At 39.9% G+C, this 25,530-nt stretch overlaps 1 protein-coding gene across 1 annotated transcript; it reads left to right on the top strand.

Moving 5' to 3' along the window:
• The first annotated feature begins 5,586 nt into the window (after positions 1–5,586).
• On the top strand, positions 5,587–23,105 carry LOC110789743 (uncharacterized). The gene is made up of 6 exons (XM_056841670.1): positions 5,587–6,538; positions 6,641–7,219; positions 7,447–8,383; positions 9,861–10,070; positions 18,792–18,966; positions 22,800–23,105. Exons 1-6 carry the CDS (start codon positions 5,587–5,589, stop codon positions 23,103–23,105), a joined length of 3,159 nt encoding a protein of 1,052 aa, XP_056697648.1.
• Positions 23,106–25,530: the final 2,425 nt, after the last annotated feature.

Here is a 25,530-nt window from a genome sequence, read left to right as displayed (position 1 = left end):
AAAATTAATTAAAATTACGTGAACTGAAATTTTCAAATTAAACATTCAAAACGATCTAATCGTAACGCAAACACCCTACGCATTGCACGCCCATGGGCCGCTCGCATACAGCCATCGCTGGCCATGTGCGCGCAGCCCATGCGCTCGTCGCATAGCTGCTGCATTTCCATCGCAAGCCATCGCACGCTGCGCGCGCGCCAGCGCTCGTCGCACGCGAGCCATCGCTCGCAGTGCGCGCGAGCCATCGCTCGCTATGCGCGCGACATCGCTCGCTGGGCGCGCGACATCGCTCGCTGTGCGTGCGAGCCATCGCTCGCTGGGCGCGCGACATCGCTCGCTGGGCGCGCGGCATCGCTCGCTGGGCGCGCGGCATCGCTCGCTGGGCGCGCGACATCGCTCGCTGGGCGCGCGACATCGCTCGCTGGGCGCGCGACATCGCTCGCTGTGCGCGCGAGCAACGCTGGGCGCAGCGCTCGTGGCACGCGAGCTTGCGCTCGCTGCGCGCGAGGCTGCGCGCTCTTGCGCGAGGCAGTGCGCGTTGTGGCGCAGCTCGCTTGCTGCCCACACGCGACTGCCTTGGCTCGCCCTTCGCCCATGCCCATTCGTCCATTGCTCGTGGCCCACGACACAAGGCAGGGCTGCTGCCTTGTGTACGTGCACCATGCCTTGCTCATTGCATTCGTGCCGCACGGGCGACGAGCTCCCTTGCTCGTCGTCGCATGCCCGCACTATACAACACCCCTTAAGGGTAACACGAAGCGTCCATTGCTTTGTGCGTGCAAGTTATATGAACGAATCGCATAAAAAATTTAAAATTTATAAAATTAATGACAAATTAATAAATATTATTAATTTCATAATTTTAGGGCGAAAAATCGAAAATTTATTATTCAATTGATTTCCGATTTACATGGATTCAAGTCTAGGTCATAAAAATTTAAAATTTATCATAAATTTACAATTTTTATGGTGGTTTTTAATCATAGGTTTCTAATTAAATTATAATTAATTATGAAAATCAAATTAATTCTAAATTATTCTAATTTTCAACAAATTAATCATAATTACAAATTAGATTGCATAATTAACAAGGCTAGGCATTCAAACTTGTTAAACATATACAGTAGGTCAATCAAAAATTCAAGATTTATCAACAAGAATCGCAAATATTTAATTTAACATCTTAAATTTACGAAATTTTGCATTCGAAAAACTAAAACCTTCGAAAAGTCATAGTTAGGCTTCGAATTTGAGAATTCTGGGTTCGGCAGAAAAACTGACATGCGAAATTGACACAAAAATCACTCGATTTGGATGCGAAATTGACATGCGAAATTGACATGTAAAAATGCCTTTTACATGCGAAATTGACACAAAAATCACTCGATTTGGATGAGTAACGAAGAAACTGCCGAAAAACTGCGTACGTATAATTAAATAAACGCAATTTGCAATTAATTAACAATTACGAAAATTAATCACCCCTTTTAATTCTTGCAAATTTGTAATATTTAACCATGTTCATGCAATTTAGATTATGAAAATAATAAGGGGCTCGTGATACCACTGTTAGGTTATGATACATATGATATTACATAAATCATGCGGAAACAACCATTGACCCAGGATTACATATTATTTACACATAATCATATAGCATAATTTAGATGCATACTCTTTGTTGCGTGCCCTCCCTAGCTGCACCCGAACCGAGCAAGAACAAGTCTTTAGGACTCCAAGTGTCGTCCCTCCGTAGATAGTCCACAGCACGTCCGGATCCGCCTTAAGATTGACCAACTAGAATCGCCCTTAAGGTACTAGAATTTTCGGCACTTTTGAGCAAGATGTGTGGCTGAATTTTTCTCTCAAAAACTCACTTTGAATACTTTTAAAACTCGTTATAAATTGTGAACCCTGGCCACATATTTATAGGGGTATGGAAAGGGAATTGGAATCCTATTCAGATACAAATTAATTAAACCTAGAATTCTACAAGAACTCTAATTTATTTAATTTATCAAAAAGAATTAGGAATTTAATCATTAACCGAACTCTGCACGTTTTAGGAAACGTGCACGAACACAAACACTTACACACGCACACACGGCAGCCACGATGGGCCGCCCATGCGTGCGCATGAGCAGCAGCCCACGCAGCGAGGCCTGCGCGAGCTGCAAGCCCACGCAGCTCCCGCGCGCGCTGCGCGCGCTGTGCGCGCTGCCACGGCCTGCTGGGCCTGGCCTTGCGCTGGGCCTGGCGTGGCTGTTTGTGCGGCGCGCTTGGCTTGCTGGGCGATGGCCTGGCTTCGTGCTGGGCCCTCGTCCGGCAGGCCTCGTCCGATGCTTATTCGTACGATACGCTTCCGATTAAATTTCCGATTCCGGAATTCATTTCCGATACGAACAATATTTAACATTTCCGATTCCGGAATTAATTTCCGTTTCGAACAAATATTTAATATTTCCGTTTCCGGAATTATTTTCCGATTCCGGTAATATTTCCGATTCTGACAATATTTCCGTTTCCGGCAATATTTCCGATTCTGGTAATATTTCCATTTCCGATAATATTTTCCGATACGTACCATGTTTCCGTTTCCGGCAACATCTACGACTTGGATAATATTTATATTTCCGATACGATCCATATTTCCGTTTCCGGTGATATCATCGTTTCCGGAGTATTCATTTCTTGCCTGTGACGATCTCAGCTCCCACTGAAACCAAGATCCGTCGGTTCCGAATATCCATAGATAGAGTATTTAATGCCATTAAATACTTGATCCGTTTACGTACTATTTGTGTGACCCTACGGGTTCAGTCAAGAGTAAGCTGTGGATTAATATCATTAATTCCACTTGAACTGAAGCGGCCTCTAGCTAGGCATTCAGCTCACTTGATCTCACTGACCGGCCACATCACGCAAGCCACGGACCGCACAACCCCGCCCAGCGACACACACTGCAGGCCGAAGCCCACAGCGCGCGCGCGCCGAGCAGCTGGGCCGTGGGCCTTGCTCGCTCGTCGCTGCTGTGCTTGCGCTGTTGCGTGCTCTCCGTGCTCGCGCCCAATGGGCTGGCCGTACTATTTGTGTGACCCTACGGGTTCAGTCAAGAGTAAGCTGTGGATTAATATCATTAATTCCACTTGAACTGAAGCGGCCTCTAGCTAGGCATTCAGCTCACTTGATCTCACTGAATTATTAACTTGTTAATTAATACTGAACCGCATTTATTAGACTTATCATAGAATGCATACTTGGACCAAGGGCATTATTTCCTTCAGGACCAACTTAATTAAAATTAGATTTAATTCACGAACTTGCATTAATTTTATTTTTCAAAAAAGTTACGATTTTTATTTTCGAAAAACAACGATTTTTAACGATTTAATAAACTTTAACGACAATTCAATTTCGTAAAATTAATAAATCAAGGGCTAACAATATTCAAACTTTTAAGATAGATCGAATCAACATTAAAGTTTGAAATTTTAATTAATAAAATCCGAAGCTTTAAATCGTTCATAAACAATTAAATTTCAGATTTTTAATAATTTGGTATAAGTGCGATTAAAATTAACGAAACCATTCAAAATTTTAATCCAATAATTTTTAAAATTATCCACTGACCCATGAAATTATTTCCCCTTTCCCAGTTAACCGAATTATTAAACCAAAATTAATTAAAATTCAATTAGGGTTTCAAATTTTACGAATTGGGGAAAGGCAAAATTAGGGTTTATACTTATCGGAAAAATCTGAAATTTTTACCATAGATCAAGAATGTACCCAGAAACAATGTGTCAAAATTTTCAGCAATTCCGAGTATTTTAGGTTGACCTTTTAATTGAATTACTGTCCGACACTTTTAATTTTTAATGAAAAATTAACAAAAACGCCTAAAAAACGATACTTCGAGGCCTGTTTTCGCAATTCTATTCTCATGAGTTGATCTTAGAAAATCGTTTTCCATCCGATTAGGGTTTTAAAAATCGAAAAAGAGAATATTTTTGATTTCGGACCTGATTATTACGCAATTCATCCAATAATTCGTAAAAAATTCCGAAAAATCAACAAAAATTCCAAATTTTCGACAGATGCAAAAACAATAATAATCATGCTAATTCATGCTTTGAATACATAAGTCTTTGATACCACTGTAGGGGAATACAGTTAAACATAATAACATGTGCGGAACAATCCCCAATGCCAGGAAACATGTATAAAGCACAAATTAAGCAAACTTACATTCGAAGCGTGTTTTCCACAATAATCTGTCAACGAACACGAACAAAGAACTCCACTTGTCGTTCCTTTACTTGGTTCACCGACACGTCAGATCCGTCTTGATTATCGTAGCTTAGACAATCGATCAAGATACTTTGCTTTTGGGAAGAACTCACTTTGGTGGCACAGAGAGAATTAGGGTTCTCTGTGTCTCTAGGGTTTGAGTAATATGAATTGTGTGTTGTTGGAAAATACAATATGCCTATTGTATTAATGATGTAACCGGCCAAGAATCAAGGGCCCTTGACCGGCCACATCACGCAAGCCACGGACCGCACAACCCCGCCCAGCGACACACACTGCAGGCCGAAGCCCACAGCGCGCGCGCGCCGAGCAGCTGGGCCGTGGGCCTTGCTCGCTCGTCGCTGCTGTGCTTGCGCTGTTGCGTGCTCTCCGTGCTCGCGCCCAATGGGCTGGCCTTACTCGCCTTTGCTCTCGAGCTTGCTGGCTCGTTGGGCCTTGCACGCTTACATGCTTGGCTCGACGGGCCGGCAACTCCGATGCCTTTCGTATTCGGGATTTAATATATTTCCGATATATTATTTATCCAATTAAGAGGGATGCAGCCACTGTGAGTAGGGATAAACTGCAATATGCTAGAGTGTTGGTTGACATGCCACTCACACAAAAACTTCCTGATCAAGTAACTTTTATGAATGAGCATGGTGAGCTGGTTCAGGTCCCTATCACTTATGAATGGAAGCCAACTATTTGTGATAATTGCAAGTTAGTTGGACACTTAACTGCTGAGTGTAAGAAGGGGAAATCTAAGAGAATTTGGGTGCAGAAAAAACAACAAGCTCAAAGTCACACAGAGGTAGTGGAACCAGAGGTGGATCAGGAGGGGTTCCAAAGAACTCTTAGACCAATCAGGGTTAGACCTACTAGCTTGGTGCCAACACCAGTTGGTAATCCTTTCCAGATGCTGAATGATGAAGGTGTTCATAGTGCTTGCAGTACTGCTGAGCTGGATAGGGGATATGATATTGAGGGGGGAAGCACAGGAAGAGGGAACTCTTCCAACTCTTATGGATAGAATTTTATCATGGAATGTTAGGGGTATCAATCTAGCTCAGAAATAGGACAATGTGATGCATTTTCTTCACAAATATCATGTGGGGCTAGTTGGTCTCCTAGAGCATAAGGTTAAGCTTTCTAATTTAGGGAAGCTGTACCAAAAAGTTTTTCCAAACTGGTGTTTTTCTAGTAATGCAAGTTATCATAATGTGGGTAGAATAATCATTGCTTGGAATCCAGGAAGTTTTTTTTGTGAATATCCTAACAGCTTCTAGTTAGTTCATGCATTGTTTCATTCAACCAGTGAGTGGTATGCCTAGTTTCTTCTGTACTTTCATTTATGCCTTCAATGACAGTTGTAATAGAGAAGTGTTGTGGAAAGATTTGAAATCTTTAAACACACGGGATGCTTGTATCTTGTGTGGAGATTTCAATTGTGTTATGAACACTGATGAGAGAGTTGGATCCCCTGTCAGGAATGCTGAAATAGTGGATATCTGTGAGTGTATGGACTCCTGTAATATGGAGGATATTAAAAGTGTAGGTAACTTTTACACTTGGAATAACAAGCAGCATGGGCCAGCTAGGGTTTTCTCTAAAATTGATATAATTATGGCTAATCCCAAATGGTTAGGTGTCTATAGTTCAGCTGAAGTATGTTTTATGAATGAAGGTTGCTTTGATCACTCTCCTGGTTTATTAACTGTTTATCCTAGGGATACAGGAGGGAAAAAACCTTTCAAGTATTTTACAATGTGGAAAGCTGCTCCTCAATTCATGACTCTTATCCAAGAACAATGGACTGGTACAGTTCAAGGGAGCAAGATGTTTGGTGTTGTTGACAAGGTGAAGAAGGTGAAATTGGCTCTTAAAGAGTTGAATAAGAGGGGATTTTCTGATATTCAAGCTTCTGACCTTCAAGCATATCATGACATGGTTGCAGCTCAGACAGCAATGCATCTTGATCCTGCTGATCTGTCACTTGCAGATGCAGAGCTCATTGCAGTTCAGAATTACAAAGTTAAGCATCAAGCTTATCTGGAGTTTTCGAAACAAAAGGCAAAGGCTGCTTGGCTTAAGGATGGTGATGAAAATACCTCCCTTTTTCATCAGAGTATCAAAGCTAGGAACACTCATAACCAGGTTTATAGTATCTGTGGCATGGATGGGATTTGGAAAGACAACCCTGCAGATATCTCTCAAGCTTTCTTGGACTACTATACAACTTTGTTGGGTTCTACTCACACTGATAGAAGATAAGTTCTTAGTCACATTGTTCAAGCTGGTCCTTTGATTACTATTGCTCATAGAGATATTCTTAATGCTCCATATACAGCTGGTGAAATAAAGAAGGCTTTGTTTTCTATTCCTGGTAGGAAGGCACCAGGACCTGATGGTTATGGTTCTTATTTCTATAAAGATGCTTGGAGCATTGTTGGTGCAGATGTTATCAGTGCTGTGTTGGATGTTCTGCAACATGGCAAACTGTTAAAGGAGCTTAATCACACAGTCATCACTCTCATTCCTAAGACTAAGTGTCCAAAGAATGTGAGTGAGTTTAGACCTATTTCCTGTTGCAACACTCTGTACAAGTGTATCACTAAGGTGATTTGTAGTAGATTGAGGCAAGTGCTACCAGACTTAATCATTCAGAATCAAGGGGGGTTTGTCCATGGTAGATATATGGTTCACAATATCATGGTGGTTCAGGATTTGGTGAAGCAGTATGGTAGGAAGAGTGCTAAACCAAGTTGTATGATGAAGATTGATCTTCAAAAAGCCTATGACACAGTAGATTGGGATTTCCTACAAGAAATGTTGGTTCAGTTGGGCTTCCCTAGAGCTTTTGTGACACTTGTTATGGAGTGTGTGACTACTCCTAAATTTTCTTTGATGCTCAATGGGAATATGCATGGTTTCTTCAAGTAAAAAAGGGGTTTAAGACAGGGTGATCCCATGTCTCCCCTCTTGTTTGTGATCTGTATGGAGTATCTCTCCAGAATTCTCCATAAAATGAGCAATCTAGCTCAATTTCAGTTTCACCCTAGATGCAAAGAACTTAAGCTTACTCACTTATGCTTTGCTGATGATCTCATCTTGTGTAGCAAAGGTGAATTATCTTCTGTGTATTTTTGTTGCAAGCTTTTGAGTTGTTCTCAGTTTCCTCTGGTCTCTTAGCCAACAAGCAGAAGTCAGCTATTTACTGTTGTGGTATGGCTGAGTATGATGTTTCCAGAATTGTCAATGTTTCTGGTTTTACTAGGAGTCATCTTCCATTTAAATATCTGGGTGTTCCCATCTGTGCTAAAAGAATCTCTACTGCCCAATGTGATGCTCTTGTGGATAAGATGATTGCTAGGATTAAAGTCTGGAGTTCAAGGAATCTCTCCTGTACAGCAAGAATGCAACTCATCAACTCTGTCTTAATGAGTATACATATGTACTGGGCTCAGGTGTTTATTCTGACTAAGAAAGTTTTGCATGATGTCACTAAGATCTGTAGGTCCTTCCTTTGGAGTGGACAGGCATATAGTCAGAAAAACAGCAACATTTCTTGGGATAGTTCCTGTTGTGATAAAAAGCAAGGTGGTCTTGGCTTCAGAGATGTTATCAGTTCGAATATTGCAAGCATTGGGAAGTATGTTTGGGCCATTGCATCCAAGCAGGATAATGTTTGGATCAAATGGGTTCATGCTGTGTACATTAAAGATGGAAATTGGTGGGATTACATGCCTGCAGCCTCTGCTAGCTGGTATTGGAAGAAGATAAGTGCCATAAAAGAGAAATTGAAGGTAGTGTATACTCAGGCTGAGTTAGCTGATATGCCTCATTATTCTGTGAAAACAGTGTATGAGAAGATTGTTGGACCTAAACCTGTGATACATTGGGATAACATGGTGTGGAATAGACTGAATATCCCTAAGAATAGATTTATATGCTGGTTAGCAGTGCAGGGTAGGCTTCAAACCACTGCAAAATTGGCAAGATTTGGAGTTAGCAACACTGCAACTTGTTTGATCTGTGGACAAGCTGATGAATATCATAAGCACTTGTTCTTTGCTTGTCCTTACAGCAGTAGGTGCATTAGTGCTCTCAAAAGTTGGTTGGGAATTCCCTATTCTACAGGTAATCTAATGAAGGAAATAGTGCCCTTGGTCCAAGTATGCATATAATATTAAGTCTAATAAATGCGGTTCAGTATTAATTAACAAGTTAATAATTCAGTGAGATCAAGTGAGCTGAATGCCTAGCTACATGCCGCTTCAGTTCAAGTGGAATTAATGATATTAATCCACAGCTTACTCTTGACTGAACCCGTAGGGTCACACAAATAGTACGTAAACAGATCAAGTATTTAATGGCATTAAATACTCCATATATGGATATTCGGAATCGACGAATCTTGGTTTCAGTGGGAGCAGGGATCGTCATAAGCAAGAAATGAATACTCCGGAAACGATGATATTGCCGGAAACGGAAATATGGATCGTATCGAAAATATAAATATTATCCAAGTCGTAGATGTTGCCGGAAACGGAAACATGGTACGTATCAGAAAATATTAATGGAAATGGAAATATTGCCGGAATCGGAAATATTGCCGGAAACGGAATTATTGTCTGAATCGGAAATATTATCGGAATCGGAGAATAATTCCGGAAACGAAAATAATAAATATTTGTTCGAAACGGAAATTAATTCCGGAATCGGAAATGTTAAATATTGTTCGTATAGGAAATGAATTCCGGAATCGGGAAATTAATCGGAAGCGCGTCGTACGAATTAGCATCGGACGAGACTTGCTAGACGAAGGCCCAGCACGAAGCCAGGCCCGCGTCCAGCAAGCTTGCGCGCCACACAAGGCAGCCAAGGCCACGCCAGGCCCAGCGCAAGGCCAGGCCCAGCAGGCCAAGGCGCGCGCACGAGTGGGCTGCGAGCTGCGCTGCTCGCGTGGGCCGCAAGGCTTGCGTGGGCTGAGCGCTCGCGAGGGTCGTGGTCGTGGGTGTTTGTGTCCGATACAAATTCTAAATCTAAAAGGGTTTGTTCAAAGATTAAATTCCTAATCCTAATAGGATAAAATAGTTAATAAGAGTTTTAATATAATTCTAAGTAAGCTAATTAGTATCCTAGTAGGATTCCAATTCCTTTCCATAAACTCTATAAATATAGGCCTAGGGTCATATATTTAACAGACGATTATTGAAGTATTCAAGGTAAGATTTTAAGCAAAAATCAGCCAAACACTTGCACCCAAATAGTCGAATATCTAAGAACCTTAAGGGCGATTCTAGTTGGTCAATCTTAAGGCGGATCCGGACGTGCTGTGGACTACCTACGGAGGGACGACACTTGGAGTCCTAAAGACTTGTTCTTGTTCGGTTCGGGCGCAGCTAGGGAGGGCACGCTACAAAGTGTATGCATCTAAACTATGCTATATGATTGTGTGTAAATAATATGTTTCCTGGCATTATGGTTTTTCCGCATGATTTATTTTTATTCATATGTATCATAACCTAACATCTAAAACAGCTGATGAGGTTTATTACCTATGGCAGAATGTCCAAGTTCAAGAAGCAAGTTAGCTTTGCAATGCTAGCTGCTGCTGTCTATTCTGTTTGGTCTAGCAGGAATAGTAGTTTTTGGAATGCTTCATTCCCAACTGTGCAGAATTTGGTAACTAGGATTAAGCAAAATGTTAGAGATCGAATCTTGTTTGTTATGCCTAAAAATGTAACTAGGAGAGATAGCTTGTGGTTTGCTTCTCTGTAATCTTGTTCAGTTTGTTTTCTAGCTCTTTGGTGGAATGGTCCAACCTAGTTGGTTTGTTTCATCTCTGAGTTAGCTGAAGTTGTAAAGTTGTTTTGAACTTAATATTATTTGATCTTGCTTGCCTAGCAAAAAAAGATATAATTATTTATCGTTTCGTATACGACGAATCACCGTCGTACGATACGATTTATTCGTGTCGCCTAGCTTACGAATATTCGCGATACAATATACGATTCCGATGCAAGGTCGTATCGTATAATACGTTTCCAACTTAAATCCCGAAAAGCTATTAAATGAATTTCCGATTCATTTAATCCGGTGATCTGTTACGTGTCATTGGTGTGACCTTGTAGGTTTAGTCAAGAGTAAGTTGTGAGTTCAATATCCATTAGAACTCACTGATCGGAAGCATTGCTCCAGCTAGCTGTTCCGATCACTTGATCTCACTGAATTAATTGTTCGCAATTAATCTGAACCTTGGTATTAGACTTAATGCACCTGGGTCAAGGACATATTTCCTTCAGGTGGGTGGGGGGTGGGGTGGGTTTATGCAATTCGCTCATAAAACTTGCACGCACAAAGCAATGGACGCTACGTGTTACCCTTAAGGGGTGTTGTATAGTGCGGGCATGCGACGACGAGCAAGGGAGCTCGTCGCCCATGCGGTACGATGCAACGAGCAAGAGCCATGGTACACGAGCACAAGGCAGCACGCTGCCCTGTGTCGAATGCTGTGCGCAAATGGGCGAGTGGGCAAGGGCCAAGGGCCAAGGCGCAAGCCATCGGGCAGACGCGTGTGGGCAGCAAGCGTGCTACGCCACAGCGCGCGCTGCCACGCCCAGCAAGCAAGCAGACGCGAGGCAAGCAGGCGCGACGAGCGAGCGGGCGCGCGTAGCGTGGCCTGCACTGCTGCGTTGCGTGTGGCCTGCTTGCGTGTTGCTATACGAACAGTCGAGGGGCGCTAAGCCTCGTGCACTCGATGAGGCTTGGGCGCAAGCCCAAGTTCCTCGTCGTGTTACGATTGAGTCGTTCTTAAATTTAATATTAAATTTTCAGTTCGGAAACGTTTTAATTAATTTTAAAATTAATAATTTAAATTGTTTTCTCGGATTTTAATTTTGAATATTATAATTATTATAAATTTTAATTTATTCTAATTATTTTACTAAAATTAAAAACCTTGAATTAATTTAAATTCGACTGAAAATAAATTAAATAAGTGGATTCAATTATAAATTTATATGAGCTTTAAATTTTAATTAAATTTGTATGTTTCCGGTTAGACTAGAAATACATTTTTATGTTTAAAATTAGTAAAGCATATGAATTTATTGGTTTAAGTGGGAGCAATTTTAGTCATAAACACTTGATTAGGTCTACAAATCCTTTAAGGTTAAACAACTTGATTAGAATTAATAAGGACTGAATAATTGGTAGATTATTGGTGCCCTTGATTAATTGCTGCAAATATTTATGTGATGCATAACGTGACTTACTAACCAGCTATGTGGGCCATTCATGATAATGTATGGGTGATTGGTATATATTGTATATGTACTGTTTTGCAGGTTATGAAGTGAGTAGTATGGCCCAAATAGGATAGAAAATATGGTCTGCGTACCATTAATTTGAATGTAATTGGTCTAAAGCACCAAATTTGTTTTTCAATTAAAATATGGTATGCGTACCATCAAATAGTTGTAATTAGTTTAATTATAGCTTATCCTATTTGAAGAAAATGGCGCCTCCCACGGAGATTTTCAAGACGGACTTTGAAGTCGAAGCTTCAAGATGAAGTCGGGCCATACTAGATCACATTTATCTTATGCATGTTTTAAGTTATTTATTGCTTTTAAATATGTCTTAAATATGCATGAGATCGAAGCTTGATTATGTTGCATGATTAAGGATTTTAGTTCACTTAAAATCTAACCAACATAGTAAGATCCTTAAGTTCCAAACTTAAAAATTGAGTTAAAAGGTGCCATGCCAAAATAACATTTACTTGGATATCCTTTTTTCATTGATCTTAGTAATAGTTTTCCGCCATAGCGAGGTGTTACTTATCGGTACTAAAGGGGTAAGGTACACAAATAATTGTGAGTACATGTTAGTTTTGGTGAAAATCAACGATATAAGTAAGGAGTCCTTTTATGTCGTGGCAAAATCGATAGGTTTACCTAATAAGTTCTTAGACGTACCTATCAACCAAGAGTAGTTTCTAGACTATTAGAAAAAGGCTTTTGCTTACCTAAAAGATTTTAGAATTGAGTCTAAATACATAATGTGCTTAATTCTTCAATGGTTTTTAGGATCTTGGAATCATTTTATTCACACCTGCCGGAACACATAACTTGAATAAAATGCTTAATGAACATTGAATTATGCATGTATGCTAGAATTTAAGTTTATTAAGAGAAACTGTGAATGATTATTTATTTGTTTATTCTTTTTCAATTGTAGTTTTAATTATGGCAAACAACAATTCATTCAACATTCGATCAATTCTCGAAAAGGAGAAGTTGAGCGGGAAAAACTTCCTTGACTGGCAAAGGAACTTGCAAATAGTTCTTATGCAGGAAGAAAATGAGTATGTCCTGGAAGAGGCGATGCCCGAAGCCGCAGGCGAAGGGGTCACTCAGGCAGCCCTCAATCGTTGGATTGATGCCAACAAGGATGTGAAATGTCTAATGCTTGCAACCATGAGTGCAGATCTACAGAAAACGTTCATCAACTCAGATGCTTTCACGATCATCAGTAAGTTAAAGAACATGTTCCAAGATCTGGCTCGAGTCGAAAGATTCGAGACTCATAGGCAAATTCTTGAGACCAAGCTTAAGAAAGGCGAGCCCGTAAGTCCACATGTTCTCAAAATGATTGGACTCATTGAGAATATGAGTCGGCTGGATCAACAATTCTCTCAGGAAATGGCTGTAGACACCATAATCCATTCTCTTCATAACAGGTATGATCAGTTCAAACTGAACTACAGTATGAATAGTCTAGACAAAACGCTCACTGAGCTTCACGGTATGCTAAAGACCGCTGAAAAGACGCTCAAAAGTGATAAGCAAGATGTGCTTATGGTGCGTGGGGGCAAGTTCAAGAAATCTGGAAAAAAGAGGAATGCTAAGAAAGGTGGAAATAAGGCCAGCCCAACTAAGCAAACTGGCGCCAAGTCTGAAAAGAGGAAGGTCGGTCAACCCACTTCTGAATCCGAATGCTTCTACTGCAAGAAGAAGGGGCATTGGAAGAGAGATTTCTTGAAGCTAAAGGAAGATCAGAAGAACGGAACAGTCGTTCCATCTTCAGGTATTTTCGTTATAGACTGTACACTTGTTAATTCAACTTCTTGGGTATTAGATACAGGTTGTGGCTCACACTTATGTTCCAATTCACAGGGACTAAGAAGAAGTAGAAATTTAAGCAAGGGTGAAGTCGACCTACGAGTGGGAAATGGAGCACGGATTGCTGCATTAGCTGTAGGAACTTATTATTTGTCGTTGCCCTCTGGGCTAGTTTTGGAACTGGAAGAATGTTTCCATGTTCCAAGTCTTACTAAAAACATCATTTCTGTTTCTTGCTTAGATGCTAAGGGATTTTCCTTTTTAATAAAAGACAAAAGGTGTTCGTTTTATTTTAAAGAGATGTTTTATGGATCTGCTAGATTAGTCAATGGACTTTATTTATTAGACCACGACAAACAAGTTTATAACATAAATACCAAAAAGGCCAAAAAGGATAATTCAGATCTCACCTATCTGTGGCATTGTCGATTAGGCCATATTAACTTGAAACGCATGGAAAGATTTCAAAAGGAAGAAATTCTAGAACCATTTGACTTAGAGGATTATGGTAAGTGCGAATCATGTTTACTTGGCAAAATGACAAAGCAACATTTCTCTAAAGTTGGAGAAAGAGCAACTGAACTATTGGGTTTAATCCATACAGATGTATGTGGACCAATGAGTACAAATGCTAGGGGTGGTTTCAGCTACTTTATCACTTTCACTGATGACTTCAGTAGATATGGTTATGTCTACCTAATGAAGCATAAGTCTGAATCATTTGACAAATTCAAGGAATTTCAGAGTGAAGTAGAGAATCAATTAGGCAAGAAGATTAAGGCATTGCGGTCTGATAGAGGCGGTGAATATCTGAGCTATGAATTTGATGACCATCTGAAAGAATGTGGAATTCTATCAGAATTGACTCCTCCTGGAACACCACAATGGAACGGTGTGTCAGAACGAAGGAACAAAACCTTGCTAGACATGGTTAGATCAATGATGGGTCAGGCCGAACTTCCAATAGAATTTTGGGGACATGCACTAGCCGCACTCACTATAATTAGAGCTCCGTCTAAAGCTGTTGAAAAGACTCCATATGAGTTATGGTTTGGAAAGCCTGCAAAAGTGTCTTTTCTTAAGATTTGGGGATGTGAAGTATACGTCAAACGATTAATTTCAGACAAACTTCATCCAAAATCTGACAAATGTATCCTTGTGGGCTATCCAAAGGAAACAAAGGGGTATTACTTCTACAATACATCTGAGAACAAGGTGTTTGTTGCTCGAGATGGTATCTTTTTGGAAAAGGATCACATTTCCAAAATGACAAGTGGGAGAAAAGTAGACCTCTAAGAAATTCGAGTCGAACAACAAACTCTAGAGAATGCTCAAGATGACATTCAGGATGAAACTCAGAGATCTTTAGAAGTTTCTGGTGAGAATCATGGACAATCTAGAGATGTAACCCCGCGTAGATTGCAGAGATATAGATCTCAACCGGAAAGGTACTTAGGTATTTTGACGAACGAGAGCTATGATGTTCTATTACTTGAAAGTGATGAACCTGCGACTTACAAACAAGCTATGACGAGCCCTAGCTCCAAGAAATGGCATGAAGCCATGCAATCTGAATTAGACTCCATGTCTGAAAACCAAGTATGGGATCTGGTCGATTTGCCAGATGGCTACCAAGCCATTGGAAGCAAATGGGTTTTCAAACTGGAAAAGGACAAGGATGGAAAACTTGAAGTTTTCAAAGCTAGATTGGTTGCAAAAGGTTACAGACAAGTTCACGGTGTGGATTACAATGAAACCTTTTCACCAGTTGCAATGCTAAAGTCTATTCGGATAATGTTAGCAATCGCTGCATATTACGATTACGAAATATGGCAGATGGATGTCAAAACCGCTTTCTTAAACGACGTTTTAACAGAAACTGTGTTTATGACACAGCCTGAGGGTTTTGAGGATCCAAAGAATGCTAAAAAGGTATACAAGCTAAAGAAATCAATCTACGGATTGAAGCAAGCATCCAGGAGCTGGAATATACGTTTTGATGAAGCAGTCAGTGACTTTGGTTTCATCAAGAACGCAGATGAATCTTGTGTATACAAGAAGGTCAGTGGGAGCAAAATTGCTTTTGTAGTATTATATGTCGACGACATATTACTTATCGGAAATGACATTCCTATGTTGAACTCTGTCAAGATTTGGCTTGCGAAATGTTTTTCGATGAAAGATCTAGGAGAAGCACAGTACATATTGGGCATCAAGATTTACAGAGATAGATCTAAAAAGATGATTGGACTTAGTCAAAGCACTTATATAAATAAAGTACTTGATAGGTTCAAGATGGAAAACTCCAAGCGAGGCTACCTACCCATGTCGCATGGAATGACTCTAAGCAAGACTCAGTGCCCAAAAACACTTGATGAGCGTAGACGAATGAATGGGATTCCGTATGCATCATTGATTGGTTCAATAATGTATGCTATGATATGTACACGCCCGGATGTTGCGTATGCACTCAGTGCTACGAGCAGATACCAGTCAGACCCAGGAGAGGCATATTGGACTGCTGCCAAGAATATTCTGAAGTACCTGAAAAGGCACAAAGATGACTTCCTGGTCTATGGTGGAGATGATGAATTAATTGTTAAAGGCTATACGGACGCAAGTTTCTAAACCGACAAAGATGATTTCAGATCACAGTCTGGGTTTGTCTTCTGCCTCGACGGAGGAGCAGTAAGCTGGAAAAGTGCTAAGCAAAGCACCATTGAGGATTCTACAACTGAAGCGGAGTACATTGCTGCACATGAAACAGCAAAGGAAGCTATATGGCTAAGGATGTTCATAGGTGAACTTGGTGTAGTCCCCTCCATCAAAGGACCAATAGCCCTGTATTGTGATAATAACGGAGCTATTGCACAGGCAAAGGAGCCTAGACACCACCAAAGAGTCAAGCATGTACTTTGTAGATTTCACCTTCTACGAGAGTTCGTTGAAAGAAAAGAAGTCGAGATAAGCAAGATTGGAACTGATGACAACATATCAGATCTATTGACTAAACCACTGCCGCAGGTGAAGCACAACTCGCACACTGCAGCTATGGGAATCAAGCATATTGGAGAATGGCTTTGATGTCCTTATTTGATGTTTTAAAGTTTTAGAGTTTAATACTTTGTAAAACATTATTGGTTAATCATTCACAATAAATGAATAGAATTCGTTTTTCCATTTAATTTGTGGTTTATTAAATGATGAGTCCCTTCAATTTGACGAAATATTCAAGATAGACTGTCAGGACCAGTCCTGTGACTAAGAAATGTCTATCAAGTGAACTTGAATGTCAAAAGTTGAAAATGGTCCCTGGTCGGAGTTTTCTATAAAATTGGACGCATAGAAAACGTTAGACGACTAGAATACAAGATGACTATTAGTTCTGTTTCTTGAACTATGTGGACATGGCAATGTCATAATCATTTGCATAGATACTTACTTTGGGAAGACTAGTATCGGACAGACCTATGAAACTTTACTGTAAGAGATGAAAATCTGTCATAAGTAAATTTCATTAAAATTATTAGACACTAAATCCTCAATACCTGAGTGATTTGAGATTACTTGTTTGAGAACTGGTTACTTTGACGTTGACCAACCGTCGCACCATAAAAGGAGGCTATAAACGCAACGCTCAGGTAATCACTTATCAAACGAAGTCTAATCTCAAGATCGCAAGATTGGGATTGTCCTCTCACAAATCGGGATGAGATGCTTAAAAGTTGTACAAGGCCACTCGGAGAGCTAGAAACTCCAAAATGCATGGCCGTGCTCGGATGAATCATAGGCTATGATTATCTGTTTATTTGATTAGTTGAACTCTAAAACCGAGAAACACCTCTGGACATAATAAGGATGACAACTCTTACCTTATGATTCAAGAGCAAGCATCGAGCGACAAAGGAATTAGGTAATGCACACTTGTCCCTAAGGACAAGTGGGAGACTGAAGGAAATAGTGCCCTTGGTCCAAGTATGCATATAATATTAAGTCTAATAAATGCGGTTCAGTATTAATTAACAAGTTAATAATTCAGTGAGATCAAGTGAGCTGAATGCCTAGCTAGAGGCCGCTTCAGTTCAAGTGGAATTAATGATATTAATCCACAGCTTAATCTTGGCTGAACCCGTAGGGTCACACAAATAGTACGTAAACGGATCAAGTATTGAACGTCATTAAATACTCCATCTATGGATATTCGGAATCGACGGATCTTGGTTTCAGTGGGAGCAGAGATCGTGATAAGCAAGAAAGGAATACTCCGGAAACGATGATATTGCCGGAAACGGAAATATGGATCGTATCGGAAATATAAATATTATCCAAGTCGTAAATGTTGCCGGAAACGGAAACATGGTACGTATCGGAAAATATTAATGGAAATGGAAATATTTCCGGAATCGGAAATATTGCCGGAAACGGAAATATTGTCTGAATCGGAAATATTATCGGAATGGGAGAATAATTCCATAAACGAAAATATTAAATATTTGTTCGAAACGGAAATTAATTCCGGAATCGGAAATGTTAAATATTGTTCGTATCGGAAATGAATTCCGGAATCGGGAAATTAATCGGAAGCGCGTCGTACGAATTAGCATCGGACGAGACTTGCTAGACGAAGGTCCAGCACGAAGCCAGGCCCGCGTCCAGCAAGCTTGCGCGCCACACAAGGCAGCCAAGGCCACGCCAGGCCCAGCGCAAGGCCAGGCCCAGCAGGCCAAGGCGAGCGCACGAGTGGGCTGCGAGCTGCGCTGCTCGCGTGGGCCGCAAGGCTTGCGTGGGCTGAGCGTTCGCGAGGGTCGTGCTCGTGGGTGTTTGTGTCCGATACAAATCCTAAATCTAAAAGGGTTTGTTCAAAGATTAAATTCCTAATCCTAATAGGATAAAATAGTTAATAAGAGTTTTAATATAATTCTAATTAAGGTAATTAGTATCCTAGTAGGATTCCAATTCCTTTCCATAAACTCTATAAATATAGGCCTAGGGTCACATATTTAACAGACGATTATTGAAGTATTCAAGGTAAGATTTTAAGCAAAAATCACCCAAACACTTGCACCCAAATAGCCGAAAATCTAAGAACCTTAAGGGCGATTCTAGTCGGTCAATCTTAAGGCGGATTCGGACGTGTTGTGGACTATCTACGGAGGGACAACACTTGGAGTCCTAAAGACTTGTTCTTGTTCTGTTCGGGCGCAGCTAGGGAGGGCACGCTACAAAGTGTATGCATCTAAACTATGGTATATGATTATGTGTAAATAATATGTTTCCTGGCATTATGGTTTTTCCGCATGATTTATGTTTATTCATATGTATCATAACCTAACATCTAAAACAGCTGATGAGGTTTATTACCTATGGCAGAATGTCCAAGTTCAGGAAGCAAGTTAGCTTTGCAACGCTAGCTGCTGCTGTCTATTCTGTTTGGTCCAGCAGGAATAGTAGTTTTTGGAATGCTTCATTCCCAACTGTGCAGAATTTGGTAACTATGATTAAGAAAAATGTTAGAGATCGAATCTTGTTTGTTATGCCTAAAAATGTAACTAGGAGAGATAGCTTGTGGTTTGCTTCTCTGTAATCTTGTTCAGTTTGTATTCTAGCTCTTTGGTGGAATGGTCCAACCTAGTTGGTTTGTTTCATCTCTGAGTTAGCTTAAGTTGTAAAGTTGTTTTGAACTTAATATTATTCGATCTTGCTTGCCTAGCAAAAAAAGATATATTATTTATCGTTTCGTATACGACGAATCACGGTCGTACGATACGATTTATTCGTGTCGCCTAGCTTACGAATATTCACGATACGATATACGATTCCGATGCAAGGTCGTATCGTATAATACGTTTCCAACTTAAATCCCGAAAAGCTATTAAATGAATTTCCGATTCATTTAATCCGGTGATCTGTTATGTGTCATTGGTGTGACCTTGTATGTTCAGTCAAGATTAAGTTGTGAGTTCAATATCCATTAGAACTCACTGATCGGAAGCATTGCTCCAGCTAGCTGTTCCGATCACTTGATCTCACCGAATTAATTGTTCGCAATTAATCTGAACTTTGGTATTAGACTTAATGCACCTTGGGTGAAGGACATATTTCCTTCAGGTGGGTGGGGGGTGGGTGAGTTTATGAAATTATTTGTTTAATAGGATGGTGGGTGATAGGGTAAATTAGATGTATTATTTAATTAGATGGTGGAGTTGATAAGTTACTAAAAATGGCAAGTGTATCTCTTAAATAAATACGGCCGGAAAAGACAAGTGTATCCTTTAAATAAATACGGAGGGAGTACAAAACAAATTTGACACTATATATAAAAATATGTTCTCCTTCCATTCTTAAATATTAGTCTCATTTTAACTTTTTCATCTGTTTCAACTTAATATTTAAACATAAATATCTCCCAATACGTATATTAAAGAAATATAAAAATTTAATTTGTTGTTAAACTACACATTGAGACGAACATAACAACACATGAATATATTTGAAAATACGTATTGGAAAAAAATTAGAAGATTTTCTTCCATCGTAAATAATAATAAGATTCCAAAATGGACTAATGATAAAATACTTCATTTACTCACAATAACTTTCTTGTGCTGTTTGACATCAAACTATAGTGCGCTCATGTTTATCAAAAAAAAAAAAAAAAAAAACTATTCTTGTGCTCTTATTCTACTTAATCGGTCTAAAACAATATCACGGTCTTTTTCTGTTTGGCAACGTTAGCTGAAATTGAGTTGAATTGATAAGGTAGCACCTGAAAGTGATAAGGTGCTGACAGTTATTTGGAAGTTTGTTGCATTACATGTTTGGTAGAACTAGTTTCTTCAGTACCTTAAATTTTTAGTACTATCCTACAACATCTTTAAATGTTACTACCTCCGTTTCAAAATGATCTTTACACTTCCGTTTTACTCAATTTCATAATGTTATTTACACTTTGGTTTATTCTATTTCTGGACATGAAATTTACTATCTTACCCTTCTTACCACATAATATTTACAATTTCATTCACTTTCTGTTACTTTATTCATTTTTTTCTTACAACCATCCACCTTTTTACACATTTCTTTTATTTTATTCATATTTTATTATATTAAACCAACTTTTCTACTTTTATCTTAATATTTGTGTAAATAGTAAGCGTAAAGATCTTTATGAAACGGAGGTAATATATATGTTTAATTATTATTCTATATGTTTCAAATCTATTAATATTTAAGAAAAATTACAAATAAAAAAAAAATATACTCTGTATGTTATTGAAATGATAGTGAACAATATGGTAAAGATCGTATTGTATTTTTTTGTTTGTTAGTGCTAATAAAAGCATAGTGACCACACAACTGCAACCCTTCAACTTAATTATTGTCTGTTTGTGCGAAGCATAAACCAGATTCAAAAGAAGAGAAGTACGTAAGAATCTGATATTTGCAATTTTTTATTGGCCCTTAATCTTAATGAAGTTGCGCCTGCATAGTACTCCATCCGTTTCAAAATAATAGGGACACTTTAACTTCTGATACTGTTTACAAATTTTAAATTGACTATCATTTGTGATTTATGGGTAAGGAAATTTATGAGCGTGTGAGATCTTGTTGATTCGTCTTTATATCTACCTTGGAAAATCAACTTTTTTAATTTTTACGAATGTATAATTAGAGATACTATTGTTCAAACCTCAAGCGTAATAAGTTAAATTGTCCTTATTATTTCGAAACGGAAGGAGTACTTATTATTTCGAAACGGAAGGAGTACTTATTATTGAGAGAGGTTGACTAACATATAATATTGGTGGCTACTCCACCTATCACCAATTGGTTTTAGGATCAAACTTTATCAGACTTATATGTATGTCGTACTCTCCTATGACATCGGGCTCGATTTGGCTAAGTGGAGTTTATCATGGTATCAGAGCCAATGATCTTGGCCGTTATTCCTAAAAGGGAGGACCCATTGATGTTGAATATTTGCAATATAGAGAAGAGTCGAAGATCTGTTCTGAGCAGGTAGCCCGACATAAGTGAATGCCTCAAGTAGGTGCTTAAACTAAAGTTAAGAGGATCCAATAAGGACGTTGTGTGACCTATCAAGGCTGCAAGCTTAAAGGTGTCTAACATGTGACGAGGGGTGCTAAGTGTATAATCAACAGGTGAGTATTAAACTAATTATCCCACATTGAAGAGATATTGACTAACATATAATACGATTGACTACTACACCTACCACTAATTGGTTTTAGGATGGAACCCCATTAATCTCAAAAACTTTAGCACCTGAAAATCATACGTTACTAATATTAACGTTTCAAAATAAGTCATTCTATCCACCTAAAATTTTGTTTCATCTCTTTATCAAACACTTCTAATCATGTAAGGTGATGTGGGAACTTTTATCGGTGTTGGGCGTGTCACATTTTTCGTGGAGGTATCCAATATGCGCTAACACTGCCTTCTTACAACCTACAAAAGAAGAATATTCCCGAAGGAATATTCCCTCCGATGGCTAAGTAAGTATTTGATAGAGAAAGAAAGTTGTCTAGAGAGAAGTTAGAGCAGTATAATTAAGGTAGGTGAGAATGAATTGATTGTCCCTTTGTCTTGGTATCTGAGCTATTTATAAGACTAGAGTTTTGGGATTTTTTTCCTAAAATCCTAGTTTACCTGATTGGCTAGCCTTAGAGATGAGGACACATGTCTTCATCAGACATGGAGATAGAGCATACCTGCGGGCTGAGTAGCGTTTGGGCCTTCCCCTGTCTTGGGCCATCTTTACCTTATGATCCTGCTTACAAGACTTATGTTAGGCCCCGAGTGTGGGACACTTGGCATTAAGGGTGCCACTTGTTGCGTTGCAATTGGTCCAGGTTGGACTATTATTTTAAGCCACATCATTTGCCCCTCAAGATGGATGCTTTATACCGTTAGGGCATTTTTCTTGACTTCTGTTGATTTGCATGAGCACCACGTGTTGACATCTGCTGGGTTTTAGATTTTCTTTATAAACCGGGGCAGGGATTCATTTCCTCTTTCATTTGTTTTGATAGCTTCTGAGAGCTAGAGAGAGATTTTTGAAAAAGTTTCTCTTGTTCTTGCCCAAGATCAAAGTGTTCTTCATTGTTTTTGCCCTTTCTTCGCATTGTTTTTGGAGACCAAGATTTCAGCAGTTGCCTTATCTTTTTTTTATTGTCACAGGTACACCTTTTCTGTCATTTGTTTGTTTTTAATTTATATTTTAATTCTTATGCATTCTTATTATCAAACTTTAGGGAGACGTATTATTATGGTCGTGCTCCTCAACTATTCTATTGGACGAGGTCTTCACAAATTTTCTTCCTTTTTAAGTCTGATGCCCAGTTCCTTATGCAGGAAGTCATGGCTCGAATTAAGCAGACGGCCAATGTGGGTGCATGGGAGGCACCCTGGGAGAGCCATGTTCCCTTTTCAAATCTTCCTCACGTGTCGAGGAGGGGGGCTAACCCTTCACGTCGTTCTAATAGAGGAGGTGCCAGAGCGGCCCATCATCCAAGGCGACATAAGAGCGTGGCACGCCGTCCTCCAGTCCCAAGAGAGGCCTTTGAGGATGATTCGTCCAGTTCCTCAGACAGTGAGGTAACGAGGCATCCACCCCCTCATGGATTTTGGGAAAGAGGACTAGGATCTTTTTTCATCTGACATTTTTCCTAGTAGGAAGTGGCTCCGATACTTAGCTGAGTAGGGGCGTGACATTGCGCGATTTCTCTTTTTGCCCCGCGGCTTCAGCTTCAAGTGTCCTAATACTCATAGCACTGTAGACCGTTAGCATTATAACCAAGTGTACGTTAAGTGTTGTCGTCCCTTCTTTCCCGTCGTTTGTTAGACTAGTGGAAATTGTGTCTTCCTCTCGTTCACCACAAGGATGGTTTACCCTATACAGCTGTAAGGTCATCAAAACAGTGGTAGGGAAGTCGTCCAGCTGGGTGCGGTGGAGGAATAAATGGTCCATTATTCATATGGAGGACTTCGTACTTTGAAGACGCCTTAACCGTTGGAATTTTAGGCCGCGCTTTATTTCAAACAATGAGAATCTTCCCCGGCTTTATTCGAGGGAATGGAGACTAGTACAACCTTTGTTTCAGGCGGAGATGTACATGATGTCTTCCAACCGTCATGCATGGGTGCCAAATAATTGGCTTCCTCACGTAGCATAATTTACAAATAAGGTATTTCTTGCGGCCATTGGCCTGTGTCCATATATGCCTAGAGGTAGCATAGTCTTGGATTCTATTCTGATGTTGAAATTTCTCTCCTTTATTTTCTAATTGTTCTCCATGGGTTGTGAAGACCTAGCCATGAATGGTTTGTCCCCAGAAGACAAGGGGAAAGTTATTATACCTGAGTGGCTGACTCAGGTGTGTGCTGACAAGGTCCTTCACGCCGTTGCGGCGAAGAAGAAAGAGACCTCCAAAAAGAGTGACGAGACTGCCCCCAGTGATCTTCCCAAGGTATGCTAGATTTTTCGGGTGTATGGATATTTAATTTATGAACTTGGCAGTATGTACTAATTTTTTTTTTGTTTTCTTTTTGTATGGTCTGCGACGTCTGCTTCTGTGAAACGGTCGTGTTCTACCCTGGCGCCGCCTCAAGCTAAGAGACTTTCTTTCACGAAGAAAGGAGGTTCGGCTAATGTTGGGGGGACTGATGCCCCTCTGACAGCTTCACCCATCGTTATGGACTTGGGGTACTCCTCCCCCAAAGAAGGAGGTTCCTCCACTGCCAAAGCGGCTGGTGGTACTAGTCCGGCCCGGATGGAAGGAGAGGCATCCAGGGCGAGTAGCGTGGACGTTAAGGAGACGTCTGCCGAAGTGGCGGTGGATGTCGAGTTGGCTGTTGATGCTACCAATGAGGAGACGACTGGGAAGGGTGATGGTCCTTCCCCTAAAGGAGGGGAAGGTCCTCACCAGGATGAGGACAAAGCGATGCTCCATTCTCCTTCTACCTCTCAGGTGTGGACCCAAGGTGATAAGTCTTTACTAAGATGAGCAAAGCGTCCTTTCTATAGTTAGTAACCATTTGATAATATTGGTTTTGCATGTTTGTACAGGTGGATTCGATCCCCAGAGGATGAGGAAGGCCGAGATTGCAGAAATTCCGCCTTTCGACAATTTTAGCTCGGAGGAGAAAGATAAAATCCTTTCCTCTGTATACGCCACAATCTCCTAGGAGTATGTGGAGTATCTTCGTGGAATAGAGAACGCCTATTTTGAGGCCATGTAGTCTCTTATGCTGGACGTGATTTCTCAATTATTCTGTTTAATTTTCGTTGTTCTGTACTCCATACTAACTAATCTAGGGGAAAACTAGGTCGTTACTAGTCTCTCTTAATCAAACAAATTACCTAAACTAACCACTAAACACAAGTAAAGCGGTAAGAAAGGGTCGGAATCCACAAGGACTAAGGTGCGCTAATTTATGCTAATCGAACAACAAGATAGGTCGGAATAGGGTTGGAAGAGTCAACTAACCAACTAAAACTAAACTAACTACCAAATGACAAACATGGTCAAGGAATGAGATCAAACACCAACAATAATGAAACAAGTATGCGAGCAACAATTAAGAATGATGATGCTTAAGAAAAGTATGAATGATGCGTTGGTTAGAAATAGATCCCCAAATGACTCCCGCCTTGGATCAATTCTTAGAATAGTCAAATGTGAACTCCCGTCCTACATACAACTACCCTTAGGTCACGGGTAAGCACAAACCAAACAATAGTCAACTTAGGTCACGATCCCTCGATTTTCCTAAAGTCAACTACCCCAAAATCTAAGTCATACACAAGTAGCTAATTTGCATACAACAAAGTTTGAGTATGCTCAAACAAACAATAATTTAATCATGCAACATCACCAAATTCAAACTCATTTACCCAAATCAATCATTGTTAGGTTTTCACCCAAACCCTAACCAATAAACTACCCCATCAACATAAAAATATGAAATTTATAGAAATTAACAACTAAAAACATGATTCTAAACAATAACAACAACTAATCTAAACATGAATCATTAAACTAAACAAAAACAATTAACTAATTAAAACGATAAATAAAGTAAT

Source organism: Spinacia oleracea, chromosome 4, assembly GCF_020520425.1.
Source record: "Spinacia oleracea cultivar Varoflay chromosome 4, BTI_SOV_V1, whole genome shotgun sequence".
Taxonomy (NCBI): domain Eukaryota; kingdom Viridiplantae; phylum Streptophyta; class Magnoliopsida; order Caryophyllales; family Amaranthaceae; genus Spinacia; species Spinacia oleracea.
The sequence above is the reverse complement of the archived record's forward strand: the minus strand, read 5'-3'. Positions and strand labels throughout refer to the sequence as shown.